The sequence below is a fragment of the Oncorhynchus gorbuscha genome, linkage group LG18 (genome assembly GCF_021184085.1).
Source record: "Oncorhynchus gorbuscha isolate QuinsamMale2020 ecotype Even-year linkage group LG18, OgorEven_v1.0, whole genome shotgun sequence".
NCBI classification, from domain to species: domain Eukaryota; kingdom Metazoa; phylum Chordata; class Actinopteri; order Salmoniformes; family Salmonidae; genus Oncorhynchus; species Oncorhynchus gorbuscha.
Window position 1 is genome coordinate 7,181,228 of NC_060190.1, and position 26,921 is coordinate 7,208,148.

Below are 26,921 nucleotides of genomic sequence, written 5' to 3' on the forward strand. Positions count from 1 at the left end.
CCTGGCTGTTTCACCATTAAGGATTCTAGCTAAACCAGTCTATTCTGTTTCTGTTCATCCAAGTCCAAAGGACCTACTTTTATCTTCGCTCTGGATAAGAGCGTCTGCTAAATGACTTAAATGTAAATGTAAATGTGTCTTTTCTCAGTAAAATGCATTCACCACTGACCTTGTGCGAAGCCCAGAGCCCCGTAGACGGCCAGCTTCATGTCCGTGTCGACCTGGGTGCCGTTGACGATGGGTTCGTCGGCCCACAGGCTCAGCCAGTAGTTGTAGGCCAGCGAGGCCCCCTGTTGGAAGGCGTACAGGAAGACGATGGGGATGATGAAGGCCATGCCGATGGTCTTGAAGTACTCCATGTACATCTCCAGCCTCACCTGTGGTAAAAAAGACAGGCAATCAGTTGCTAGAAATTGACAAACACCTGTTAATATGTGAAAGGTGAGAAAGAAGCTCCGTTTATTTTAAAGAAACAATGAAGTGGAGCGCTCAAATGGGTACAACCTATATGGCTATGGAGACTTTATAATTTAGTTTGAACCACTTTTAACCATAACAGGTGCAGTCAAAAATCTGCTCTTCTTCTAGACTCACCCTCCCAGTGCGTGCCTTGTCAACCTCCATCAGCTTTCCCAGGTCCTCAGGAACCTGCTCCTCGTCTATCTCAGACATGGGCTCCATACCCTGCAGGTTAGTACTGTTGGTGTCTCCCCTAGAGAACATAGAGGGGTTTCAGTTAGGTTTTTATTTTTAAAATGCTTGGCATGCTCAATGTGACTTTCTCCAATAGATGTTTATTATACCACTGAATCAATTAGAACCGTGATGTTATCAGGAAAAAATGATGTAATGTGCTCTGGAAATTCACTTACCCAATGAGCTGCTCTTGGGATAGATCTCTTGAGAATGGCATGAAGTCTGTAACACTCAGCCGTGAGCTGGCCCTCCTGGCACCTGCATCAATGGTACAATTTTTTTATTTACATGGTGAATAGCTTGTTGGTGAGAACCAAATGTTTGTTCATCAATGGCGATAATGACTTCCCCCAAATTTCATTACAATGAGGTCCTACCTCTCTGTGCGGCAGTCTCTGTGACACTCTCTTTACGTTCGTTGCTGGCGAAGGTATGGATGAAGTCTGCAAAGGCCCCATGGCGGCTCAGCAACTCCTGGTAGGAGCCACTCTCTGTTATCTCCCCGTCCACCAGCACCAGGATGAGGTCCGCCTGGGGCAGGAAGCTCATCCCATGGGTTACTAGGACACGGGTCTGGTAGCACAAACCACAGAAGCAGGATTAATCAAAACAGACAATCAATGGAACTAGCCTAATACAAATGGTGGATTTGATTTGAAGAATCTGCAAAATCATGCTTTTCCATCTCAAAACCACACAAGGAACAGTCGATTACGTGTAAGCTTCTAATATTGACTTCTACAAGTGTCACTCTGACTGTTAATAGAGATCATATTTTGGTCGTAGTTTTACCTTATTTCTTAGCACTCCCTTGGGTCCGATGACTTTGTCGAAGATGTGTTGCCCCACATGAGCATCCACAGCAGACAGGGGGTCATCCAGCAGATAGACGTCAGCCTTCCTGTACACAGCCCTTGCCAGGCTCACCCTCTGCTTCTGACCACCCGAGAGGTTCAGACCCTGTCAGGGAGAAGAATCAAGAAGAAGACATGACTCAAGATTCCAGAACATTCTAGAAGACCATTTGATTGACCATCTAGTGAAAGGAGGTGGAATTCTATAATATTATTTTCACACCTTCTCCCCAATCTCTGTGGAGTCTCCAGCAGGCAGGATCTCCAGGTCAGGCAGCAGAGCACAGGCATCCAACACCCGCTGGTACCAGGTCTTCTGCTTCTCACGACCAAACGTAACATTGTCCTGGACCGTGGCATTCTGGATCCAGGCCTGCTGAGGTACATAGGCCACTGAGCCCTGTGGAACATTAAATAGAGGAACATTCGCATTGAAGAAGAAGAACATTGAGTGTAAACCAGACCCTCATAGACAGATTGTAACACTGAAACTGAAAACCTTAGATTCAATATATTCAACTTCTGTTGCTTCCTATTTTAAGAGAACTTGTTTACCTTAATTGAGACACTGCCGCTCCTCTTCTCTGTCTCTCCAAGCATGGCAGACAGCAGGGAGGACTTCCCGCTACCCACATGGCCCACCACCGCCACCAGTGAACCCTGGGGTACACGTACATTAATCCTGTAAACAGAGGAGTGGAGTTGAGTCTCTTAACTTAAACTTCAGGACGTGTGAAAATGGGAATACTGTTATGATTTACCTTTTAAGGCATGGAGGACCTTCTTTAGTCCAACTGAACGTTCCGTTGTCTATCAACACACCTTCCCCATCTGAGAAGAAAATAGAAAGAGAGGAGAGAGGAACCATTGAAAAAATACACTAATATTTCCTCTCTGCATACAGGCATAACAGTTTATGCACCCGTTTGTTTATGCACCCAACAACTACCCAAATTTAAAAATATAATGTCCTTTTAAGTGACATGTCAAATTGCAGAGTCTGCATAATTACAAGAGATCTAAAATTACAGTGTGTTCTTTTTACGAGCTGTCTTAAGGAAGTGTTGACGGATTACAGGCGAAGAAAACTGCTTTTATTTATTCGGAATCATACGTCTGACTGTCTAGAAGTAATTTACGTTCAACCACTGGATGGCAACATCCTATCATTACTCAGTCTCCCCAGTCGACCTCGATCACAGGAAGTGACAACATAACATTACCATTGTGGGTTCTGGAGAGAATGCCATGGATGTGAACAACAAATCTTCAGAGGCTTGTTTTTATTGGTTACGACAGGCACAGGGAGACCACAGTTCCCACTGGGTAAGAGTTGCTATGAGTGTTTTTGTTGATTAATTGCTATAGGCTGATACAAAGCCCTTTGCTCCACTTGGAGCTAAAGTTATAGGTCAAGTATGTCAACATACATGGCACCAGTAGGTGTTCTTACCGGTACTCAAAGGGGCCTTGGCTACATTGTCGTCTTTCAGCTCCTCAGAACACAGGTATTTCCCTAAGCGCTTCAGCGAGACAATGGCCTAAAATTCAAAGAGCATGTTTTTTTTTAAACAGCAGCACAACACATTATACATTGGTTTGGTCTGTTGAATACTGGACATTGTATTTCACCTGCATGGTAGTGCTCATGGCAAAGGGTAGCTGGCTCAGTGGGGTCTTCAGAATGTTGATGAGAGCCATGGAGACAAAGACCTTCTGGGCATCTAGGACGTTCTTGTCATCAATCAGCACATAGACACCAAACATGGCAAAGGCAATCTGGGGGAAAAAACGAATTAGCATGATTGGGACATGGTGACCTGAAGCTGTAACTGTAACCATCACACACAGAATTCAGTGATGATACATTTCTACTGTGAGGCTTGAAGCTATGGATAGAAAAGAGTAGACCTGTATAGCCGAGCGAACACTGCAGCACGGGTATTATTTACCATGCATTTTACAGACAATTGTATGTGTTCTGGCTTGTTAGGATGTTCAACAGAGTGTTACATTTATACAAATGTTGAATTTAACTTTTTTCCCTTCTATTTACTTATTTAATTAAATGTTTTGAGAGTTGTGTGTGTATACATATTTATATATATTTATATATGTATGTTTTAAGACATCCCAAGTGGATGGGGTTGAGGGGGGGGGGGGCGACATAAACCTATACTTCCTTTTTTATATATTGTTTTACTATCCTTAAAATATGCATTTTGCTAAAGATACCTTAGATAACTTTGGTGGTTCCCTCCAGAATCCCTTCCCTAGTTGTAACTTTATTATGTTGGCCCAGGATAGAGCTCTACTGAGGTTCATTTGAACATGGTAGCATTTTGTTCTGGTCTAGGAGAGGTAGATGCAGCCTTCCAACAGGAGGAAGGGCAGCATAGGGGGAAGGACAGCATAGGGGTCCAAGGTTGTCTTCTGGGTATTTTGTTGTTTTAGCTGTTTTTTTCTTTTCTTTATATTTTATTACTCTGACCTTTCAGCACACTGGCCATGTGGGGCGGCAGGGTAGCCTAGTGGTTAGAGCGTTGGACTAGTAACCGGAAGGTTGCAAGTTCAAATCCCCGAGCTGACAAGGTACAAATCTGTCGTTCTGCCCCTGACTGTTCCTAGACTGTCATTGAAAATAAGAATTTGTTCTTAACTGACTTGCCTAGTTAAATAAAGGTAAAATAAAAAATTAAAATAAAACACTGGCCATGTGATTGTACTAACATTCATTACTATGCCTGATTAACAAACTCTGGACTCCACATGCTTTATCAGCTGGGACGTGAAAGGAATTAACCAGGTGGTGAAGCGTAGCCGAGTTCATCTTAAGTCTGGACGTTGTTTTTCTCCAAGAGACCCATCTCCGGTCCAGCGACCATGATGAACTAAAGAGAGGATAAGTAGACCAAATATTTCACTCCAACTTTGGTGCTATGGCCAGAGGGGAAGCCATCCTTATCAGAAAAGGCACCCCCGTTTGTCACCTCCAAAGTAATTTCGGATACTAATGGAAGATATATTATAGTAATGCGGATATGGTTTAGCACACAGGTTATTCTGGCTAAACCTCTATTGTCCTAATTGGGATGACGCAACATTTTCCTCTGACCTCATCGCAACACTTCCTGACCATAACACTCATCATTTGATATTGGGCGGAGATTTCAATTGTGTAATGCATCCAAGTCTAGACAAATCCAGACCGAAGCCCAACAATGTAATTTCAAAATCAGGCGCAGTAATCAACTCATAGATGTGGACAACAGATATGCCTCTTATTGGAGCTATCTCAACTCATTCTAGATGTAGACAACAGATATGCCTCTTATTGGAGCTATCTCAACTCATTCTAGATGTGGACAACAGATATGCCTCTTATTGGAGCTATCTCAACTCATTCTAGATGTGGACAACAGATATGCCTCTTATTGGAGCTATCTCAACTCATTCTAGATGTGGACAACAGATATGCCTCTTATTGGAGCTATCTCAACTCATTCTAGATGTGGACAACAGATATGCCTCTTCTCCGACTCCTGAACTCTACAAAGAGAGACTGCTACACCAATCAAAAATTTGACAATATTTCCGCCAAACAAATCACTTTAGTAGCCTTAAGCCATGAATCAACCTAGATGGCAGTGATCCCAACCCAGTCCCTGACATTTTTGGGTTACTTCCCCTAGACCAGAATGCTACCATGCATCAGGCTCGCCACCTTGTCCTCTTTCACTGGAAGTCTGCAAAGCCGCCCTCCTTTATGCAGTGGGTTAAGGAGGTGGTGTCATCTCTGCCTCTGGAGAAGGTTGGGTACACTGTGCTTGGGTCCCAACAAAGTTTGACTTAACCTGGTCTCCTATAATACAATACCTGGAGAGCCTGTCTTTTACTTAGTGTAACTTGCATAGTTTGGTAAGCAGCCATGTCTGTTCTAGTGGCCATTTGTGCTGATAATTTTTTTTATTGAACTTTTTTTCCCATTGGTTTTGTTTCTATTACTGTTTGTTTCTTTCCTATTGAACTTACTTTTATAGATGCCTTGGTGGGTGGGTGTTGTGGAGGGTGGTAGGGAGGGAGGGAGGGAGGGGATGGATGGGAGAATGAGGGGTTGGGGTTGAACGGTTTTTGTTGTCTATAAAGTTTTTGTTTTAAATAAAAAAGTAAAGAGTAGACACTGCTATACTCCGAAAGACCAAATAACTATTACTGCTAGTTATTTTGTATTGCACATACCAGGAAAGTGGATGAGTTGAAGGAGGCGATGGAGATGGAGTAGAGGATCTGGGACTTCTTCAGGGCCTTCAGTTCTTTCTCCCTGTATCCCAGGACCTGCTCCAGAAAGGCCTTCTCCCATGCATAGAACTTCAGGATCTTGATCCCGTTCAGGATCTCGTTCATCAGCTTGATTCGCCCATCCATAAACTTCATCTGTACCTCCTAGGGAGAAGCATTCAAAGACATGGTTAAATAGATAGTCGAGGGAAGAGGACAGCAACACCACAAGAGAACAGTACAATAGAAGACCTATAGAAATGTTGTTGCACCAGCATCACTGTATCTATTACTCATCTCAGGATGGTGCGCTGCAGTGGATAGTAGCTGTCTTACGGGCTCCTGACCAATTCTGCTATTTTGTGTGTTTTTTTGTTTGACGAAGCCATTGACAAATAAAATGTGATTTAATGTGATTTTATAAACATTAAGTTGTCAGTTACAGCTGCAAATACTTGTCAAGTAACAGCTAATGTTGAGCACTCTACAGAAGTATGTACTTGTTTAATTTAAGTAGAATCGTACTCTGTTACAGTATTGAACACAGTTCTTAACACTTAGCAGTTTTACGACGAGGAAACAACAAAGCGGCCAGGAAAGCGGTCAGTGACATTCTACGACTGTAAATTAGATTAAAACAGGCATTATTGCCAAAACTGTCTGTTGTTTTTCCAAAAAACAAATGAAAAATATAGCCTTTTATAGTTCCTTTTTTTCTGTGGTTGTTTTTCATAAGCATAACATGGTGGAGACATCCATCCAACCCGCACTCCCACACAGCTCTGTTTCGGCTATGTAAACCAGCTGTGGCATCCCTGACCAAACATGCAAAATCACATTCTGATTTGGCTACTGCCTGGGGTCAAAGTAGCCTGGAAAGACTGTCTGGTCCCAGATCATTTTGCACTGAGGTCAAAGTGCATATGAATCTCCTCTTAGGACATGTCCGTACCTGCAGTTTGCTCCTTTTCTTGGCGATGAATCCATTGAGTGGGAAGATGAGGATGACGGTGGCAATTCCGGCTAGCGCAGATGGGCCTAGGTGCTGTAAAATGGCATCGTTTTACACAAGTCATCAAAAGCAATGTTTTTTATAAATGAGTACCAAAGAAAACAAATGTCCATCATCAATGAGTACCAACAAAAAACAGAAGTGACCGTGCCATCCATACCTGCCAGAGGAAGAAGAGGCAGAGGGCAATCTCGATAGGAGCCAGCCACACTGCGTTGAAGTAAACCACAAAGTCCATGAGCTTCTGAGTGTCAGCTGATACCAGGTTGACGATCTCCCCCACTGTGCACGTCCTCCTGGATGCGCTGTTGATCACCAAAGACTAGAGGAAAAACAGAACAACCTCAAGTTAAACCTCCAGTAAATGAGTATTATGTAACACTTGGTTTCAAGGTTTCTTAACATCCAGAACCTCTTTTTCCAACTTAAATAAACCTAAACTTGACAATTAACATATTTATTTTTCAATGTTTTTTTCTTGGTCCTTTGAAAAATAATATGTTAATTGTCGAGGTATAGTTTATTTACATTGGAATTTCAAGCCTGCCATTAAGAGGCAATGTTTACAACGTAACGCCCAGTCACCCACTGTCTACTGGTTGGCATGACGACGTACCTTTCTGTAGACCAGTCCCATCACGGCTGTCTTCACTCTCATGCCCACGGTGAAACAGGTGTACATGTACTGGTGGTTGAACAGGGACTGGAGACAGGACAGCAGGAACATCAGGGTAGCGTAGAAGTAGCCCTTCCACAGGGGGGCGTCTTCTTCGTTCATGAAGCCCAGAAGAAGACTGTTGGAGAGGGGATAAGGGTGAAAGAGAGAACATGGTAATATCATACAGTGCTTCCTGTGGATACGTTCTGCTTCATGTTTCTGGAGACTTTCAGCATACTCAACTCAACAGAGTCTTATTCATACTATAAAACATAAGCCTATACACTGAACATGGACACTGTGCCAATGCAGTGCATTTAATGGAGTCATAAGCACAGACAAGTTACTGTTCTCTGTCAGCTTTATGTACCCCTGTCATGTTCCTTCACTATCACTGCTTTGCCATGCAGCCCTGTGTGGACTATGATCATTAGTGTGGCCGCAGGGCCTGCTGGTCGACACAAAGCCGTTTCTAGTTGCACAACAGTGCTCCTCTTGTGGCTGGGCTGGCCTCAACACTTGGCTAGTGGCTCTCTTATTGTGGTCCACCAGATCAACCTCAGCCTTTCTGCTGTTTAGAGCCTTCTCTTCACTCTCTCTTTCCTTCCTTTCTTTATTTTCTTCCCTTCCCTCCCTTAAGCTAAGCTAATGTCCTTGACACTCCATGTTGGGGCAGCAAGCTGTGGTCTCTGGCTCCTTTCTCTTGACCGTAATTAACACTTCCACCAAGCCATGGCTGTACAACAACAACAAGGTTCCTGTCTAGACTGGCATTGGGTGCCAGAGATGGGGTCAAGCATGGCGGGTCCAGTTTTAAGGTTGCCAAATTGACATTTTAGTATGTATATCAATGTAAAGGGCATTGGAAATAGACGTGGAATCTGTCTGACTTGCAAGAGATTATTGTGTCGTGCTGCCCAGTTTATGATGGCTTTGTTTATGATGTGATGCCATGGATTTTTGGAAGCTTAGTCTCCTGTGTAGAATTAACGTCAAACCCTTAGCAATTTTTACCTGAGCACCTGAGGGATGGCAAACATAAAGAAGTCGTGGAAGATGATGCACATCGTCCCAGTAAGGAAGTAAGGTCCCAAGTTCCTGGCCAGTGTCCTCAGCAGACAGAAGCTGGAGCTCTGCTCCTTCTGCAGCTTCCTAAGTATCTGGGCCTGGTCAGGCAGTCTGGTGCCCAGCGCCACGCCTGCCGCCATGGTCTTCTCCTGCCTGGAAAAACAAACAGACAGAGACGACATCTGAGTTTGATGGCCCTACATGTTGCCTGTTTTTAAAAATATGAAACAAAGGGATGAAAAAAATTCAACAACAGTCATTGTTGTTCATTTGACACATCTCCGATGCAAAAATGTGAAGAGAAGACTTTTCAGCAGCCATAAAAGGCATTATCCTGCTCACACATGAGTTGATGAGCGCTGAACGCAAGTTTTTGGAATTTAACAATGGGGTCTTCAAAGCTAGTGTCTCAACATTACAGTAAGAAGGTGACTTCTTTTGACCTATTTGAAGGGGACTTCTTTTGACCTATTTTCGGACTTAAGTGTCCCTTAGCGAGACAGCTTGTTTTTCCGATTACAACTACACAAGCTCTACAAGGGACCTCGATCATCTAGAGTTCTAGGCAGACACTATTCTGAAGTTTAACCACAATGTCATTGTCATAAAATTATGTTCATTGATTCCTGAGTCTCTGAAGCTACTGAATTAGTTTGGCGAGAGTACGCATATTGTAATTGGTTCTTACTGTTGCAGTTTGGCACATTCTGTGGTCCACTCCTCCTCCAGATCAGAGATGATCTTGTCCGATGTGTCCTCTTCCCTCAGGTTCCACAGGTCTCCAGCTTCCAGAGGGGTACGATAACCTTTAACCACCAGCCTGAGGGGAACAGCGATGATATACTGAGTATGCAAATTAAGAACACCTTTATTGACTTGCACCTGGTCAGTCTATGTCATGGAAAGAGCAGGTGTTCTTCAGGTTTTGTACACTCAGTGTATAAGTTATACACAAACACCCACGTACATTATAAGATTTACAGTATAAAAGATTTTTCAAACAAGTCAACATGTTGTTTGAGAGTTTCATTAAACCATCTTACCCAGTAAACCACCAGAAGAGCATCTTCGACAGGAAAGAGGCATCCTTGACTGGACATGGGTTCTGAAACAGATTAGAGGGTGAATGTCACTGACTTTGACCACCATGTAAATCTCTCAATGTTTAAAGGCTTTGGTAAAACATAGGACTCCTCTGTGGCTGACTTTAATGGTTCTATGATGTACTTGTGGAGTCTATTTACTGGATGCTAATGAGTTTAAACAGCATGATGCAGTAAGGTGGTCCTCAGTGGAAACTGCATGTGTAAATAGCTGGAGACTGTGGACAGGAGTAAAGCGCGTAAAGAGTTAGAGTTTGTGTCGGAGCTAGGGTTGGGAGGAGAATTTGAGGTCCATGCTGTGTGGTAACGTGTTGTCACTGTGGCACCATGCTGAACACACACCTACACACTAGCAATTTGTGCTCATGCTCCATCTTTGGCAACCTCTCTTCCCTCTACCGCCCCCTCACCGGAGGTCTTACTCTGTCTCTCTCCATCTCTCTTGCTCTTCCTCTCCATCCCTTGCTTTCTCTGTTGTTGTCTGACTATGAGAATCTCTGACCAAGATGTGGGGGAGCAGAGAACACACTAGGGTGTGGCTCTTACACCAGGCTGTGGCTTCCAGTCCTCTGAACCTCACTACCGCTGGCCGACCAGGATAGATGCTGAGAGACATTTAGTTTTTTGGGACAGTTTGTTTTCTTGTTTTTTGGGACAGTTTGTTTTCTTTGTTTTTCTCTCAAGATACAGTATCATGTAATGTCATGGACTATATAGGCTTCACTGTAGCCACCACTGCCAAAGTCAGGTTGTTTGGTTGGGACATGATTCATCAGTCTTTTTTGATTGGACCGACCGTGAGAGAGTATGATTCCATAAAGCGCATAAATACAGAACTGCGTTGGTGTCGTAGTGGTGTAACGGTCGTAGCATGGTTCATGTGGTGTGTGAGTCGTGTGTATGGAATGGACAGAGTAGACAACACATTCATTCATTAATTCACAGTGTCCTCGTAAGAAAGTGGGCAGAGAGAGGAAGTGAATCACTTGAGCTTCCATCAAAAGGGAAACTCAGTGAGTGTGTTGACAACGAAGGTCGAAAACCACAAGATGGCTTCTATTCTCAATCCCAGTCTCTGCCCAAGCATTCTCTCATGTTTTGGAAGGAGAGAGCATTTTGACGGAAGTGAAATATAGCCCACGTTCTGATCTAATGCCTACTTTGACGAGGACGGTTTTTCCCTCTGGAGGCTGGTCAGCGAAACAACACAGGAAGAGCTGGGCCAGTTGGAGTGAGAAGTAGGAGAAAAATGCTGTGTATCTCACAATATCGGTGGTGATACCCTGTTAAAAAAAGAAAAGTGAATATTACATGATTTGCCGAAGTAAATAAAGGTTAAATAAGTACAATTGCCAACGTTATTGTTGTCATTGCATTTCTCATGCAACATATAGTTGTGTAACCATTTGTGGGTTACTGAGACATGCATCTTTTGAGTTTTAAGACATAGGGAAATGGGTTGGTTACACACAATATTGGAACTGTGGCATCAATGAAATCATGTTTAAATTTAAATGCTCTGTCACAACTAGTAAACAATGTATCATTAATTGCGATACTTTTTATTTCATCAGTGTGGGTTTGCATGAGTTTGTCAAAATGCAAGATTTTCTTCCCAGATAAAGATTTCAAGATTTCCCATGCTTGAACTCAACATAAGGAACACTATATAGGACAGGATATGGTTATATGCCACGATCACGAGAGAGACTCAATAAAGCTTATTTTGAACTGTAAAGCCAAATCATAGTGAAAAACCAAAGTCTTTAATATAAATGAAGCAATAGTAAAAAGCTCCCTGCAGTCACGCTACGATATCTGTAAATAGAGAGATTGTGGGTGAAGCAGACACAAACCAACAAACCTCCCTCCCTCTTTCTCAATGGAAGACAGCCAAAACAGTGATATTAACCACGTATTATGTGAAATGTGGTTTTCACATGTTATTCTTAACTTATAAGAGACCAGCAGGCCTGTTTTTGATGGCCCATATGTCAACCTAATGTTTACCCGTTTCCCTTTGTGTGAAAGTCAGAGCCATAGTAAACGGCAGTTGGAGTGATTTTGTCACTTTAGTCATTTAGCATTTTAGACACTCTTATCCAGCCCTTACAGGAGCAGTTGGGGTTAAGTGCCTTGCTCAAGGGCAAAGGATTTTTCATCTAGTTGGCTCAGGGATTTGAACCAGAGACCTTTCGGTTACTGGCACAACACTCTTAACCGCTAGGCTGTCTGCCACACAGGTACGAATTGCAATCTGACAATTGTAATTGTCAGATGCTTCATAAACAACAGGTGTAGATTTACAGTCAAAGGCTTATGAGCAATGATAGCTTGGCTATGTACAGAGGGTACCAGTACCTAGTCGATGTGCAGGGGTACAAGGAAATTGAGGTAGATATGTACATAAAGGTAGGGGTAAAGTGACTAGGCAACAGGATAGATACACTGCTGCTATTGTCTATTACTGTATGTGATGAGTGTGTGTGTGGCAAATGTCTGCGTGTATGTGTTGGAGTGTCAGTGTAAGTATGTGTGAGTGTGTGGGTAGAGTCCAGTGTGTGTGCATAGAGTCAGAAATAGTGCAAAAAGGGTCAATGGAGATATTCCGGTTAGCTATTTAGCACACTTATGACTTGGGGGTTGAAGCGGTACAGGAAGCTTTTGGTCCCAGACTTAGCACACCTGTACCATTTGCCATGCGGTAGCAGAGAGAACAGTCTATTTTTATTACCTTTATTTAACTAGGTCAGTTAAGAACAAATTAATATTTTCAATGACAGCCTAGGAACAGTGGGTTAACTGCCTGTTCAGGGGCAGAACGACAGATTTGTACGTTGTCAGCTCCGGTTACTAGTCCAACACTCTAACCACTAGGCTACCCTGCTGCCCCGTCTATGACTTGGTTGGCTGGAGTTTTTGACAATTTTTTGGCCCTTCCTCTGACACCACCTGGTATATAGGTCCTGGATGGCAGGGAGTTCAATCCCGTACGCATTACCCTCTGTAGTATCTTGCGGTCAGATGCCGAGCAGTTGCCACACCAAGTGGGGATGCAACCATGCTCTCAGTGGTGCAGCTGTTGAACGTTTTAATCATCTGACGGCCCATGCCAAATCTTTTTAGCCTCCTGACGGGGAAGAGGCATTGTCGTGCCTTCTTCACGACTGTCTTATTGTGTTTGGACCATGATAGGTCCTTAGTGATGTGGACACTGAGGAACTTGGAAGCTCTCGACCCGCTCCACTACAGCCCATGTGAATGGGGGAATATTCAGCCCTCTGTTTCCTGTAGTTGTTGATGACAACCTCACACTATGTTGCGCCCAGAGTGCAGATGGGGAGAACAAACTAGATCCAGCCGCATAGTGAAAACAGGGTCAGGATGGTATGGGGCTAGGAGTGGGTGGTAATATATGCCTGTAAACATAGGTCAGTTGGTCTGACCAACGAGCCGGGGGAATTGGGTCTGTAAAACCAAACCAAACATGAACTCCGTACACTCAGAGCTTTTACCATTGCAGTGAAATGTCTCATGTTGAGATACAGGAACTCTCTTCTAATGTTGTTGCTAGTCTACCAGAAGAGCTGTCTCAAAGTTCTTCTCTGAGTTTGTCCATATGATCAGTGCTGGTGGTGGACACGTGTGTGCACGTTTGAAAATGTGTCCGTCTATACACTAGTGTACAAAACATGCTCTTTCCGTGACAGACTAACCAGGTGAAAAGCTATGATCACTTATTGATGTCACCTGTTAAAACCAATCAGGGTTTTTCACACTCAACAGTTTCTATTCTATATCAAGAATGGTCCACCACCCAAAGGACATCCAGCCAACTTGACACAATTGTGAGAAGCATTGGAGTCAACATGGGCCAGCATCCCTGTGGAACGCTTTCAACACCTTGTGCCGATGTATTGAGGCTGTTCTGAGGGAACAAGGGGGTGCAACACAATATTAGGAAGGTGTTCTTAATGTTTTGTTCTCCCGGAGTATGTGACTGTGTTGAGTGGATAATACAAATACTGTATTTCCCAGTAGGTCGGTCCCCGTAGGTGTTTGCTGGCTGTTCCTGCCTATAAAAGTGGTGTTGACGTGCCTCTGGTCTGACCCTAGGCTGCCATGATGGGTTGTCTCACCATCACTATCGGTTTTACCTCAGAGCTGTCATTACCGCTGGCCTAAACACTACATGTGGTAATGTCATACTGGAGGCGATAAGGATGTGATATGGATGTGTGTGTTTCTAAAAACGTGAATGCTGTTACCGCTTTGACAAATACGAGGACAATGATTGCAGTGTCTGTAAGGAAGAGACACCGTATGAGAGGAGGGGAGTCTAGAAATCTACAGAGGCTTTAGGGAGACAAGGGAGACGAGAGTTGGCAGTGTCTGTCATCCGCCCTACCAACACTACAGGGTTTCCTCTGTCGACTTTGGGTGGCAATGCATTTATACCCAAGTTATGCTAAGTCTAGACTAGAAAACCCTTGGTTAATTTTGTGGAGTTACGAATAAAGCATAGCAGGTACAACAGCATCTCTATATCAAGCAATGCGCTCTCTAGTCTCTAAGTCTAGACTATGGGTAGACAACCCTAGACCCTAGACAACGCTTCAGACAAACTGGTTCTGCGGGGTCACTGAGTGCAAACCTAAGCAGACATAACAGTCAGGATGTAGGCGTAGCATATTCATCCAAGTAAATTGTTTCCTACGATACAAAATTACTGTGTGTCATGACTGTTTTGACAGGAACCTCTATTAACCTACATTCACATAGCGTGTGAGAATAATCTTGACTACTTGTAACATCAGTCATGCAGACACTGAGTAGGTTAGTGCCTGTGTCATCACACCTGCTACTTCTCCCATAGACCATGGAGAATAGAGTCATGTTCTACTACCACCGTACCTCGTACATAACCAGCTGGATCTTTGCCCGTAGGGGCACCAGGGAACACACCACCGCCAGGACCCAGAACAGGAAGAGGAAGACGGAGGAACGACAGCCTCGTATCCTCTCCAACTGGATGATGCATATGGCCAGGACCTGCGGAGAGAGTGGGAGAGTGAGTGAGAGACTGGGAGAGAGAGTGCGACAGTGAGTGAGAGTGAGATTAGTATGACTTGCATTACAACGGATTGTGAAAGTCAAGCGAGTGTTTTGAAAGGAGCGACCCCTGACTGAGAACTGGCAAGCGAGTCTACTTTGAAACTCAACAACTATTACTTTGAAGATGAAAATTAATCACTCAATACATCCTTTGTATCAGCATTCACTGTCATTCCCAGTAGTCTCTCTGATAGAAAATAGAAAATATTTGTAAGGATTGGATTTGGCTTTTGTTGGTTTTGGAGAAAGAGGTTAGATTGGGATTTCCCTGATCACAGACGCAGCTGTTATCCTGCTGACTTCCTTCAATAAAACAACAGATGTATAGTACTATGCCCTCCACCCCTCCTTCCTTCCATCCCTCCATCCATGCATTGCCTTTTGCCTTAATTGCACTATATTTGTTCGAATACAGGCTGTCATTGTAAATAAAAATAACATTCTTAACTGACTTGCCTGGTTAAATAAATGTTTAGTAAAATAAGTAGATAAAACAGGACTGATTCCATGTTTTGGGGCATCACTCTCTATCCGAAAAATGCCTCGTCTATCCACGGGCTGTGTTTTGGCTGTAATTATCTCTGACTGTCGGTAGTTTGGTCAAGTTGAGAAGTCATCTAGCCTCGCCAGCTCATCACTAAAAGGAGAGTTGTGGTTATAGAGTTGCATAATAGATACCATACTGGTTCCATCAGTTCTTAAAAACTGTCCTGTTTTTAAGCAACCAGCCATGATTATTTAACGTTTGATAGATCAACAACACCATAGAAATACTTTTTGTATGCTATAGAGTAGAGATAAATATGGTGATTGTTGGGTTAATTTCAGTTTCTAAGCCTATTGTCTGACTAGCCACATTGCAGGCAAGGAAACTGCTTCCAGCCTCATAATTAACTTGACAACTCCGAAAGGTTGTAGTGTGGCAAGACAGCACAAACTTATCTGGGACCAGGCTAGGTAGAAACACTGTATAGAAACATATCTATGCTGTGTGGTTGGATGTCAGGTTCATTACCCAGTTTCTATGCTGCTTGGCCTGTTGCCTAACTAACCACATTTGCAAGCAAGAAATTGTCATTCCCTTCTGAGAGGAACCCATTTCCTTAAATGGAAGTCAGTGGGTAGAACTAAGTCCATTACTAAAACCTAACTCAATTCCCTACCTAGTAATTATACTGGAAGTCTGGGGAATTGGGGTGGAAAAATAACTCTGCGTCATGGTGTTGCTGATTACAGCAGATGGCGTGCCTTGCAAGCAGCTCTCATGGTAGGAAGGGAGAGTAACCATGACCACGAACCGGGGTGAGTCTGGTGAAAAAAATTACATTCCCATACATTGACTGTATATGGGTCGGTGGGGACGAGAAACAAGCAAAATAACGTTGTTTCTTTTGGACACAGTGTTCCTTAGCTTTACGTATGGGAAACCAGAGGGTGGTGGCTGCCATTATGGTTCTATGTCCAGAAAATGATTGGCCTTGGCTTTTTATTTACATAGCAACCAACCAATCAACTGTAAATATCATGGCTGGTTAACTGTAGCAATGTCTTGGATTTCAAATCCGGGTCCCTAATGTGATAAAAAAGTGACCTTTTTCAAAAATGGATGCCTTGTGTACCTGGTACAAGAGATGCATTCAGTATTTCTTCACCCAAACAGTTGCTGATATTGACCTAAGAGTCTGAGGAGACCACAGGTGGGCCAGGCTGTCTGATTTGGAGGGAATGAGTCTGTGCAGCACTTGTGTTCGGCCTCTGAGGGAGAGGGGAGTTATGGGTAGGGGGGTCATGGCTCTGTGAGTCAGCTACAGGAGGCACACTGCCCCACATCCGGCCTCCTCCGCTCCTCCCTCTATTCCAACCCCTTGCACCTCTGCCTTTGTCTTAAATCTGACGTTATACCCCCTCACACAGTAGTAAACAGGACTTTATTCTATCTAGCTGGACCTCCCATAGTGCACTGCACTGCTCTCCACCAACGTTCTTCTCAGCCTGATCCCAGTACTGTAAATCAGTGGGGAGGATGATTTGAGAGTAGAGTGCAGTATGTCTTTGTAATCATTGTAAAAATTGTCACAGTGTTTATTGACAGAGGTCATGGAGTGCTTTACTTAGCCCCTGCCCTCTCGAAGAGTAAATCAGGAGTAAAGGACTCAAACTGCTGCTATACGCATGCACCCCCAGGATCTGCTGTCAGGGAAGCCTCTTTGTTCACGATTGCTCTCTCCATCTACTATGTCTCAGTATCACCTCTTGACTTCTCTTCCTTGACAGCAGATCCCGGCGGTGCATTAAAAATATATATCACGTTTGTCACCTGCTTAAATAAAGGTAGGGGGGAAAAGCAACCCCCAGGATCTACTGTCAGGGAAGAGAAGTCAACAGCAGATACTGAGACATAAACAGTAGATAGAGAGAGAGAGAGCAATCGTGAAGAAAGAAGCTGAGACAAAGACATTGGCTGATGGTTACAGTACTTACCACAGTCAAGCTGCGTATGATGGGACTGAGGAGGAAGACCATGTGGTTTTGGATCTCATGACTCCTCTCCAGAAGAATGTAGAAGAACTCCACGAAGCCAAATGAGGCCAGGAGGAACCCCAGCACCTGGAGGATGGACAGACACAGGGAGGGAAGCAGAGTGAGGTCTACAGTACTGTCATTGTGATTGATTCAAACGTTTTGGTTACTGGGGAAACCAGAAACATGCATCTTTAGCACCTAAATGACAATCTGGACTCTAAAGAGACTGGAACTGTCAATCCATATTGTCAAGTTGCATGTCTCCATATTGTAAGTATTTTATATACTTTATACAGACTGAAGTACAACCACATGGAACATAACATTGGAAAGTGAGAAGGGACCAATACATTTAAATGTACATGTAACCCTCTTGGAGTGCCATGTAAGCCATCCTATAAACTCTTACGTTTGTCCTGTAAACTCTTACGTTCGTCCTATAAACTCTTACGTTTGTCCTGTAAACTCTCCATGCTTTCTTGAGTACTCTCTAAACCTTCAAGGCTTTTCCCCACTGATATCCCCTCCTCTTGCTCGCTAAGGCATGAAATTGTCCCCGGCCGGCCCTATTTAAACACTAACCATTTGGTGCTTGGTTTTCACAGTACTTCACACTCATATTATTTTATGGCAGATATGGTTGGTGCACTCGAACACTCGCCTGGTCTTGTATAATGTTAATGGCCATGCCATGTCTACTCTTGCGGTTTGGTTTAAGGCTGGTCTTAAGGCTCAGGACTGGTTGGTGCAGGCTGGTTGTACTTTCGGGTTGAAACGTTGCACTGAATAACACTACAGGCGCATCCAGCAGTGTGTGGGTACTGGGTATCTATTTTTCTTTCATGACTTTACTTTTTGTACCCTGCATCTGCAAGTCACTGGATGTGCTTATAAACTCAGGCTGGTTTGGCTCATAGAGATAGAATGACTAGAATGGACAAGTCAAGTCACTGTTCTGTGATCGTTGGACCGACCGCTGACCATATTGGGATTCTATGGGTTGGCTCACCGTCTTGGCAGTGCAGAGAGTGGAGATTCGGATGCATCCACAGTCATGGCAGTAGAGTTTGAGGGCGTAGAAGGGCGCCAACAGCCAGAGGTAGACGCACGGGAACCAGACCAGCACCGTGTTCTGGAAGCACTCGGTCAGGTCCGGTTCGTCCGTGTACCACGTTCGATTCCAGTCCTGGAAAAGACAAAGATAGACTAGTTAATATGCAGTGTAAAATTAGGATGGTAGAGAGCGGAGGAGTAGGTTTCTGCACCATTCTCTGCACTGAGTAGAAGTAATTTCTTTCTTGACTCAATACAGATTTACATTTATGAAATGGAGTATTGTTCATTGTTCCGATAAGTTCATTTTAGGTACAGAATTTCTCATTCAGTCTCTGAATTGGCTGTGTTCAAATAAATACAACTCAACCAATTTTCCTCCAAGCTTCGCCTACTGTGCTGTCAACTTGTGGAACGTCAACTTGATATATCAGTCTAACAGTTTACTTCTGTCAGGGTATTAGCCTAGTGACAGATTATTGAGGGCAAGGATTGTTAAATGAACTGCTTGAAGCAGGGCTGAGGGCCAGTCCAGAGAAACTGGATGCTGGTTACAGTATAATGTCCCGGTCTGTGTATCTAGGCAATGGAGAGTGAAACCACAGCAAGTCAACATAATCTGTGCGCGTTGGTTGGATGGTTGGAGCTTGGGAGTTTTTCGTCTTTTTTTTCTACAGAGCTGAGTCAGTCCTGGAATATTTTAACCCACGGCTCCACCACGTTTAAAAACTTTCCCCTTTGGAAGGGCGAAGTCAGTCAAAATATTACAGTACATGATGACGATACAAACCCACTTAGACGACAGTGGGATGTATTCTGTTTGTGCCGACCGAAGTGTGTACTGTTGGCTGAAGTTGCCAAATCCACATTTCCAGATTGCATCATGCAAGCCTGCAGCCCCCGGCGACGGTGGGCTGAAAAGGAAGGAAGTCTGACTGTAAAAAGCACCAAAATACTCTTAGCCTCTAAGTGCTCTGTTGTACTCTCACCTCTCCCTGTTTATCACCTCTAAGCCCTCTAACGAGGGGCTGGGTGTCTGGCTGCAGTTTGGAGGAGCTAGAGGTGCCTGCAGAGTCGCGAGAGGAAGTGGGTTTAACTACTACGGTCGGCTGGACTTGTTGAGCTGCGGCAATGCAACATTGTGAATCATACACACACACACAGCAGCTTGTAGCAGCTGGGCAAGGCAGACTCCAAAGGGCATAAGGGAGAGGGACCACAATTCATAACAGCTGCATGTTGGTTCATTACGCAACAGCAACACCAAATGTGTTACTATACTAACAAATGTGTTATTAATTTCAGTTAAGTTTATCCAGATCATGTGTGAGGAAATTCATCCACCTACTGAATATTTTGTCAGTGTAACAGGTATTCTTCTGAAGATGGCTATTGACTCAATGAGTGGGAGCCTTTTTCACTGTCTCTCCTTGGCTCCAATTTAGGCCTGCGAACAAACACTTTTATATGAGAATCGTAAGTTGTCAAACAAACTAAATAGCTTTTTCTTGGTCACCTTGCTCAGCGTTTTCTGAATTGGCTAAAGAAGCTTCTTCCAGACCTTTGGTTTGGATGGAAACGGAAGGTCTATTTTTACCTATCAAACGTAGTGATGTGAACTGAGGAGAGAGAGCCTGCATGGACTGTGTTGTGCACCTTTCAGTTATCTGAGAGAAATGATACATTCTGATTCCTTTTTGATATCATTCAATTCTTCACTGTAATACTTTACGTCACTGCAAGCATAAATGTGTCCAAAGATCTCAACCATTTGGCATACTAGTTATTTAGTTAGTTGGATCTGTTCATTGTCATTTAGAGAGTGTTGTAATTGTCTCGACAGGACTGTTCATCACTGCCTTTGTCACGTCTCCCAAATTGCAGAGTAGTTTTGATTTAAAATCATGTTTTCAAAACATGTTGAATTGCAGGGTTTCAATACAATCCCTCCAGTTTGCAGAGTAGGTGTCTGAACAACATCTCTCTTGCTGAATGCAGGATTCTCTACGTCAAATTGTCTTTATCCACAATGCAAGATAATAACCTTTGATTGATAGGGGATGAAACAATTATCTTTTCACCTTTCAGCTCTTTGACCAGAACTGTTACCAAAGTAAGATTATGTTGTTGATGTAGCCGCACTACTCTGAAGGGCCCCGGGCCCCGGGCCCCGGGACATACGTTGCCATAGAATTACTACATATCCGTTATCTATTCTGTTTCACCTTCTGTAAAATGTTTCAGTTGTATGTTCCAGAGTTCTCCTATTCACAACATTCTGTTTTATGTCTTGTCCCACGTTGGGAACTTTGTTAAAGAGGCTGCTGGCACAAGATTAGGTCAGCCACCTTTGTATATAGTTAGATTGGTGAGCTCTGAAGGTACATCGACTGATAATGGCCATGTTTTTTCTGGCTTTGTTGGCAATATAACGGTTATGGCATGTTACTTGGTAGCAGATTGTTCTAGAAGTAGCAGACTGTTCTATGGATGAAATCTCAATTAGTGTTTGCATGTCTATTCCTGAATAAGACTGATATGTGAATATCAGGTGTGTGAAAGAGAAAAAGAGAGGGGGAATAGAGAGAATGACACAGGGAGAGAGCGAGAGAGGTACAGAGACAGAGAGCGAGTGATGACAGGCGATTGACCGATACCTCTCTTCCTGGATCAATTCCATTCTCCAATTTTCAAATAAAAGTACGCTTACATCAACGATAGTGTGTATCTGAATTTGTCTGGCATGTGAATTGCAGGTCTGAGTGATAGAGAAAGAGGGGAGGGGGGGTAGAGAGAGAGAGAGGACAGGGGGATTGACTAAATGCTTTCTAGCTGGATCAGGGCCATTCTCACATTTTTTGAATCAAGATACAGAATGTGGAGCTTTGCTCCTATGCGTACTATTAGGGATTACCGGCAGCTGTCCACATACTGATTGGTTCACATGCTTGGCTGTACCTGATATTCCCAGATATCCTTACATTACCTACGGTAGCATCACATAGGATGCTTACGCTCTTTGAGACTCCAATTCTCGTGCTTAGCGTGGTGTCACTATCCATGCTATCATTCTACTTAGATTAGAATGCATGTCCAATACATTGATTTCTTCATTAAGTGGTATGCTAGTGTGGATATTGGAACCTCGTAGCCTAAGGGCTTTCTTGGCAAGGATTATTCCTGTCTGCCTATGTGCCCTATGTGCACTTACATAGGTGCCTATGGCTCTAATGTAATTTGAGAAAGGTCAATGCATACTGTGCAACTGTACCTTCCTTGTACCACAGAAAAGTCTACCTGGAAACTTTGAAAGTGAACTTTCGGAAATGTATGCCTGAACTCTGAACTTACTCTACGCCCTGTAGGTTTAAATGTGTCAATGTGTGCATGCTGGGACAGTTTGAACTGCACTCTTTCAGGACAATAAAGTCAACCACCAATGAGCACCTTATAGATAATTGGCAGAATGTTAGTAAAAAAGACAATCCTACACAGTACACATTACTCTGCCAAGATGCATTTATCCCTGCAAAACAATACATAGTCCTGCCACAATAATTGCATGATACACTATATGTACAAAAGTATGTGTACATCGCTTCAAATGAGTGGATTTGGCTATTTCAGCCACACCCGTTGCTGACAGGTGTATAAAATAAAGCACACAGCCATGCAATCTCCGTAGACAAACATTGACAGTAGAATGGCCTTAATGAAGAGCTCAGTGACTGTCCCATTTATTTTATTTATTTTATTTCACCTTTATTTAACCAGGTAGGCTAGTTGAGAACAAGTTCTCATTTGCAACTGCGACCAGAGTTAAACATGGAGTAAACAATTAACAAGTCAATAACACAGTAGAAAAAGGGGGAGTCTATATACAATGTGTGCAAAAGGCATGAGGAGGTAGGCGAATAATTACAATATTGCAGATTAACACTGGAGTGATAAATGATCAGATGATCATGTACAGGTAGAGATATTGGTGTGCAAAAGAGCAGAAAAGTAAATAAATAAAAACTGTGGGGATGAGGTAGGTGAAAATGGGTGGGCTATTTACCAATAGACTATGTACAGCTGCAGCGATCGGTTAGCTGCTCAGATAGCTGATGTTTGAATTTGGTGAGGGAGACAAAAGTCTCCAACTTCAGCGATTTTTGCAAATCGTTCCAGTCACAGGCAGCAGAGTACTGGAACGAAAGGCGGCCGAATGAGGTGTTGGCTTTAGGGATGATCAGTGAGATACACATGCTGGAGCGCGTGCTACGGATGGGTGTTGCCATCGTGACCAGTGAACTGAGATAAGGCGGAGCTTTACCTAGCATGGCCTTGTAGATGACCTGGAGCCAGTGGGTCTGGCGACGAATATGTAGCGAGGGCCAGCCGACTAGAGCATACAAGTCGCAGTGGTGGGTAGTATAAGGTGCTTTAGTGACAAAACGGATGGCACTGTGATAAACTGCATCCAGTTTGCTGAGTAGAGTGTTGGAAGCAATTTTGTAGATGACATCGCCGAAGTCGAGGATCGGTAGGATAGTCAGTTTTACTAGGGTAAGCTTGGCAGCGTGAGTGAAGGAGGCTTTGTTGCGGAATAGAAAGCCGACTCTTGATTTGATTTTCGATTGGAGATGTTTGATATGAGTCTGGAAGGAGAGTTTGCAGTCTAGCCAGACACCTAGGTACTTATAGGTGTCCACATATTCAAGGTCGGAACCATCCAGGGTGGTGATGCTAGTCGGGCATGCGGGTGCAGGCAGCGATCGGTTGAAAAGCATGCATTTATGTTTTTACTAGCATTTAAGAGCAGTTGGAGGCCACGGAAGGAGTGTTGTATGGCATTGAAGCTCGTTTGGAGGTTAGATAGCACAGTGTCCAATGACGGGCCGAAAGTATATAGAATGGTGTCGTCTGCGTAGAGGTGGATCAGGGAATCGCCCGCAGCAAGAGCAACATCATTGATAAATACAGAGAAAAGAGTCGGCCCGAGAATTGAACCCTGTGGCACCCCCATAGAGACTGCCAGAGGACCGGACAGCATGCCCTCCGATTTGACACACTGAACTCTGTCTGCAAAGTAATTGGTGAACCAGGCAAGGCAGTCATCCAAAAAACCGAGGCTACTGAGTCTGCCGATAAGAATATGGTGATTGACAAAGTCGAAAGCCTTGGCAAGGTCGATGAAGATGGCTGCACAGTACTGTCTTTTATCGATGGCGGTTATGATATCATTTAGTACCTTGAGTGTGGCTGAGGTGCACCCGTGACCGGCTCGGAAACCAGATTGCGTAGCGGAGAAGGTACGGTGGGATTCGAGATGGTCAGTGACCTGTTTGTTGACTTGGCTTTCGAAGACCTTAGATAGGCAGGGCAGAATGGATATAGGTCTGTAACAGTTTGGGTCCAGGGTGTCTCCCCCTTTGAAGAGGGGGATGACTGCGGCAGCTTTCCAATCCTTGGGGATCTCAGACGATATGAAAGAGAGGTTGAATAGGCTGGTAATAGGGGTTGCGACAATGGCGGCGGATAGTTTCAGAAATAGAGGGTCCAGATTGTCAAGCCCAGCTGATTTATACGGGTCCAGGTTTTGCAGCTCTTTCAGAACATCGTCTATCTGGATTTGGGTAAAGGAGGACCTGGAGAGGCTTGGGCGAGGAGCTGCGGGGGGGGGGGGAGCTGTTGGCCGAGGTAGGAGTAGCCAGGCGGAAGGCATGGCCAGCCGTTGAGAAATGCTTGTTGAAGTTTTCGATAATCATGGATTTATCGGTGGTGACCGTGTTACCTAGCCTCAGTGCAGTGGGCAGCTGGGAGGAGGTGCTCTTGTTCTCCATGGAATTCACAGTGTCCCCAAACTTTTTAGAGTTGGAGCTACAGGATGCAAACTTCTGCCTGAAGAAGCTGGCCTTAGCTTTCCTGACTGACTGCGTGTATTGGTTCCTGACTTCCCTGAACAATTGCATATCGCGGGGACTATTCGATGCTATTGCAGTCCGCCACAGGATGTTTTTGAGCTGGTCGAGGGCAGTCAGGTCTGGAGTGAACCAAGGGCTGTATCTGTTCTTAGTTCTGCATTTTTTGAATGGAGCATGCTTATCTAAAATGGTGAGTAAGTTACTCTTAAAGAATGACCATGCATCCTCAACTGACGGGATGAGGTCAATGTCCTTCCAGGATACCCGGGCCAGGTCGATTAGAAAGGCCTGCTCACAGAAGTGTTTTTGGGAGCGTTTGACAGTGATGAGGGGTGGTCGTTTGACTGCGGCACCGTAGCGGATACAGGCAATAAGGCAGTGATCGCTGAGATCCTGGTTGAAGACAGCGGAGGTGTATTTGGAGGGCCAATTGGTCAGGATGACGTCTATGAGGGTGCCCTTGCTTACAGAGTTAGGGTTGTACCTGGTGGGTTCCTTTATGATTTGTGTGAGATTGAGGGCATCTAGCTTTTGCACCGTCCAACAAGTCAGTCAACTGAAAGTGCTGTTATTGTGAAGTGGAAACATCTAGGAGCAACAACGGCTCATCAGCCGTGAAGTGGTAGGCCACACAAGCTCCCAGAACTGGACCGCTGTGTGCTGCAGAATGTAGCGCATAAAAATGGTCTGTCCTCAGTTACAACACTCACTACTACCGATTTCCAAACTGCCTCTGGAAGCAACGTCGACTGTTCGTCGGGAGCTTCATGAAATGGGTTTCCATGGCCGAGCAGCGGCACACGACCCTAAGATCACCATGCGCAATGCCAAGCGTCGGCTGGAGTGGTGTAAAGTAAGCCAACATTGGACTCTGGAGCAGTGGAACCACGTTCTCTTGAGTGATGAATCACGCTTCACCATCTGGCAGTGCAACGGACGAATCTGGGTTTGGCAGATGCCAGGAGAACGCTACCTGCCCCAATGTATATTGGCCAACTGTAAATTTTGGTGGAAGAGGAATAATGGTCTGGGGCTGATTTTTATGGTTCTGGCTAGGCCCCTTATTTCCAGTGAAAGGAAATCTTAACGCTACGGCATACAATGATATTCTATACATTCATTACTCTTCTGGGAAGGCTTTCCACTAGATGTTGGAACATTGCTGCAGTGACTTGTTTCCATTCAACCACAAGAGCATTAGTGAGGTCAGCACTGATGTTGGGCGATTATGCCTGGCTCACAGTCGGCGTTCTAATTCATCCCAAAGGTGTTGGATGGTGTTGAAATGCTTATGTTTCTAGCTCCAACAGTACAGTAATACCTAACAGCACAAAACAATAAACACAAATCTCAAAAATATGAGAACGAGCAATGTCAGAGTCAGAAATGGTGTGTATAGACCGTATGGACAGTATATGAACAGAAAAGGTGTGTACAGCAGTAGTTATATAGGATTCAATGACTATATACATATGGCAGCACTATGTACATAGAGCAACTGTCTATAAGGTGCAAAGTAGAGTACTGGGTGGGAGCCGGCTAGTTGTGACTATTTAACAGTCTGATGGCCTGGAGATAGAAGCTGTTTTTCAGTCTCTTGGTCCCAGCTTTAATGCACCTGTACTGACCTCGCCTTCTAGATGGTAGCGGGGTGAACAGGCCGTGGCTCGGATGACTGAGGTCCTAGATGATCTTCTTGGCCTTCTAATAATACTTCTTGTGACACCGAGGGCTGTAGATGTCCTGGAGGGCAGGCAGTGTGCCCCGGTGATACGTTGGGCCGACCACACCACCCTCTGGAGAGCCATACAGTTGCGGACGGAGCAATTGCCGTACCATGAGGTGATGAGGTGACAGGAGGCTCTCAATGGTACATCTGTAGAATTTCTTCAGCCTCCTGAGGTTGTTGCGCTTTTTTCACCACTTTCTTCACCACTCTGTGTGTATGGACCATTTCAGGTTGTCAGTGATGTGCACGCCAAGGAACTTGAAGCTTTAGATCATACCCCAAAGACAAAGATCATACTCCCAAGACATCCTATCCACCTGTATCCGAATACCTGAGACACGACCGGGTCCGGATCCAGAATTCTAAATTATGTCACGGGTCTGGTTCGGCTCTGATATGATTGTCACGGGTTTCGGGTAGGTGGATGAGAGCGAGAGAGAGAGGAGCGTGTAGCTTGTTGTTGTTGGCCAATCATAAGTCAGCAAAGCGGCAATAGGCTACAGTCATAGAGCCTCTGTGTGTGGCAAAAGTTAGGAGATATCTAATCAATGGAAGATGGAATTAAAATGATGGAATTTTAAAGTTAAAGGAGAAGGACATGCTACAACGACCAAGAACCAACATGTAGACTTCTGCTTAGTATTCTGAAAGGAGTTGTTGTTATTTGTAACTGTAGGATGAGAAAGCGTGTGCACTGCAGCCTTAATTAGCCTAGCTAGCTAAAGTTAGTTTGCTTTAATAGCCTCTCCTGGTTTGATGCAGTCAAGACATGTACTACATCATCATGTTGGATGATAAATAACCTAGCTATGGCAGCTATTAGTCTACTATAGTAGTGAGTCGGCTTGTTGGTTGCCGTCTCTCTCGTCTCTCACTCCCTGCTCCCTGTGTCACTCGCTCACAGTAAGGCCCCTCCCCTGCCT

At 44.2% G+C, this 26,921-nt stretch overlaps 1 protein-coding gene across 1 annotated transcript in view; it reads right to left on the reverse strand.

Moving 5' to 3' along the window:
- The window catches only part of LOC124003284 (multidrug resistance-associated protein 1-like), a 34,145-nt gene that overhangs the window by 5,774 nt on the left and 1,450 nt on the right, over positions 1-26,921 (reverse strand). The window contains exons 3-23 of the mRNA XM_046311404.1: positions 18,317-18,493; positions 17,266-17,391; positions 14,584-14,721; positions 10,830-10,952; positions 9,610-9,671; positions 9,255-9,386; positions 8,513-8,719; positions 7,457-7,634; positions 7,001-7,162; positions 6,781-6,873; positions 5,790-5,993; positions 3,183-3,329; positions 3,004-3,091; positions 2,312-2,381; positions 2,106-2,232; positions 1,774-1,950; positions 1,489-1,656; positions 1,074-1,269; positions 873-954; positions 595-712; positions 170-377 (exon numbers count right to left, since the gene is read on the reverse strand). Of these exons, the coding sequence (XP_046167360.1) occupies positions 170-377; positions 595-712; positions 873-954; positions 1,074-1,269; positions 1,489-1,656; positions 1,774-1,950; positions 2,106-2,232; positions 2,312-2,381; positions 3,004-3,091; positions 3,183-3,329; positions 5,790-5,993; positions 6,781-6,873; positions 7,001-7,162; positions 7,457-7,634; positions 8,513-8,719; positions 9,255-9,386; positions 9,610-9,671; positions 10,830-10,952; positions 14,584-14,721; positions 17,266-17,391; positions 18,317-18,493 (2,983 nt within the window). The remainder of the gene's footprint in view (positions 1-169; positions 378-594; positions 713-872; positions 955-1,073; positions 1,270-1,488; positions 1,657-1,773; positions 1,951-2,105; positions 2,233-2,311; positions 2,382-3,003; positions 3,092-3,182; positions 3,330-5,789; positions 5,994-6,780; positions 6,874-7,000; positions 7,163-7,456; positions 7,635-8,512; positions 8,720-9,254; positions 9,387-9,609; positions 9,672-10,829; positions 10,953-14,583; positions 14,722-17,265; positions 17,392-18,316; positions 18,494-26,921) is intronic.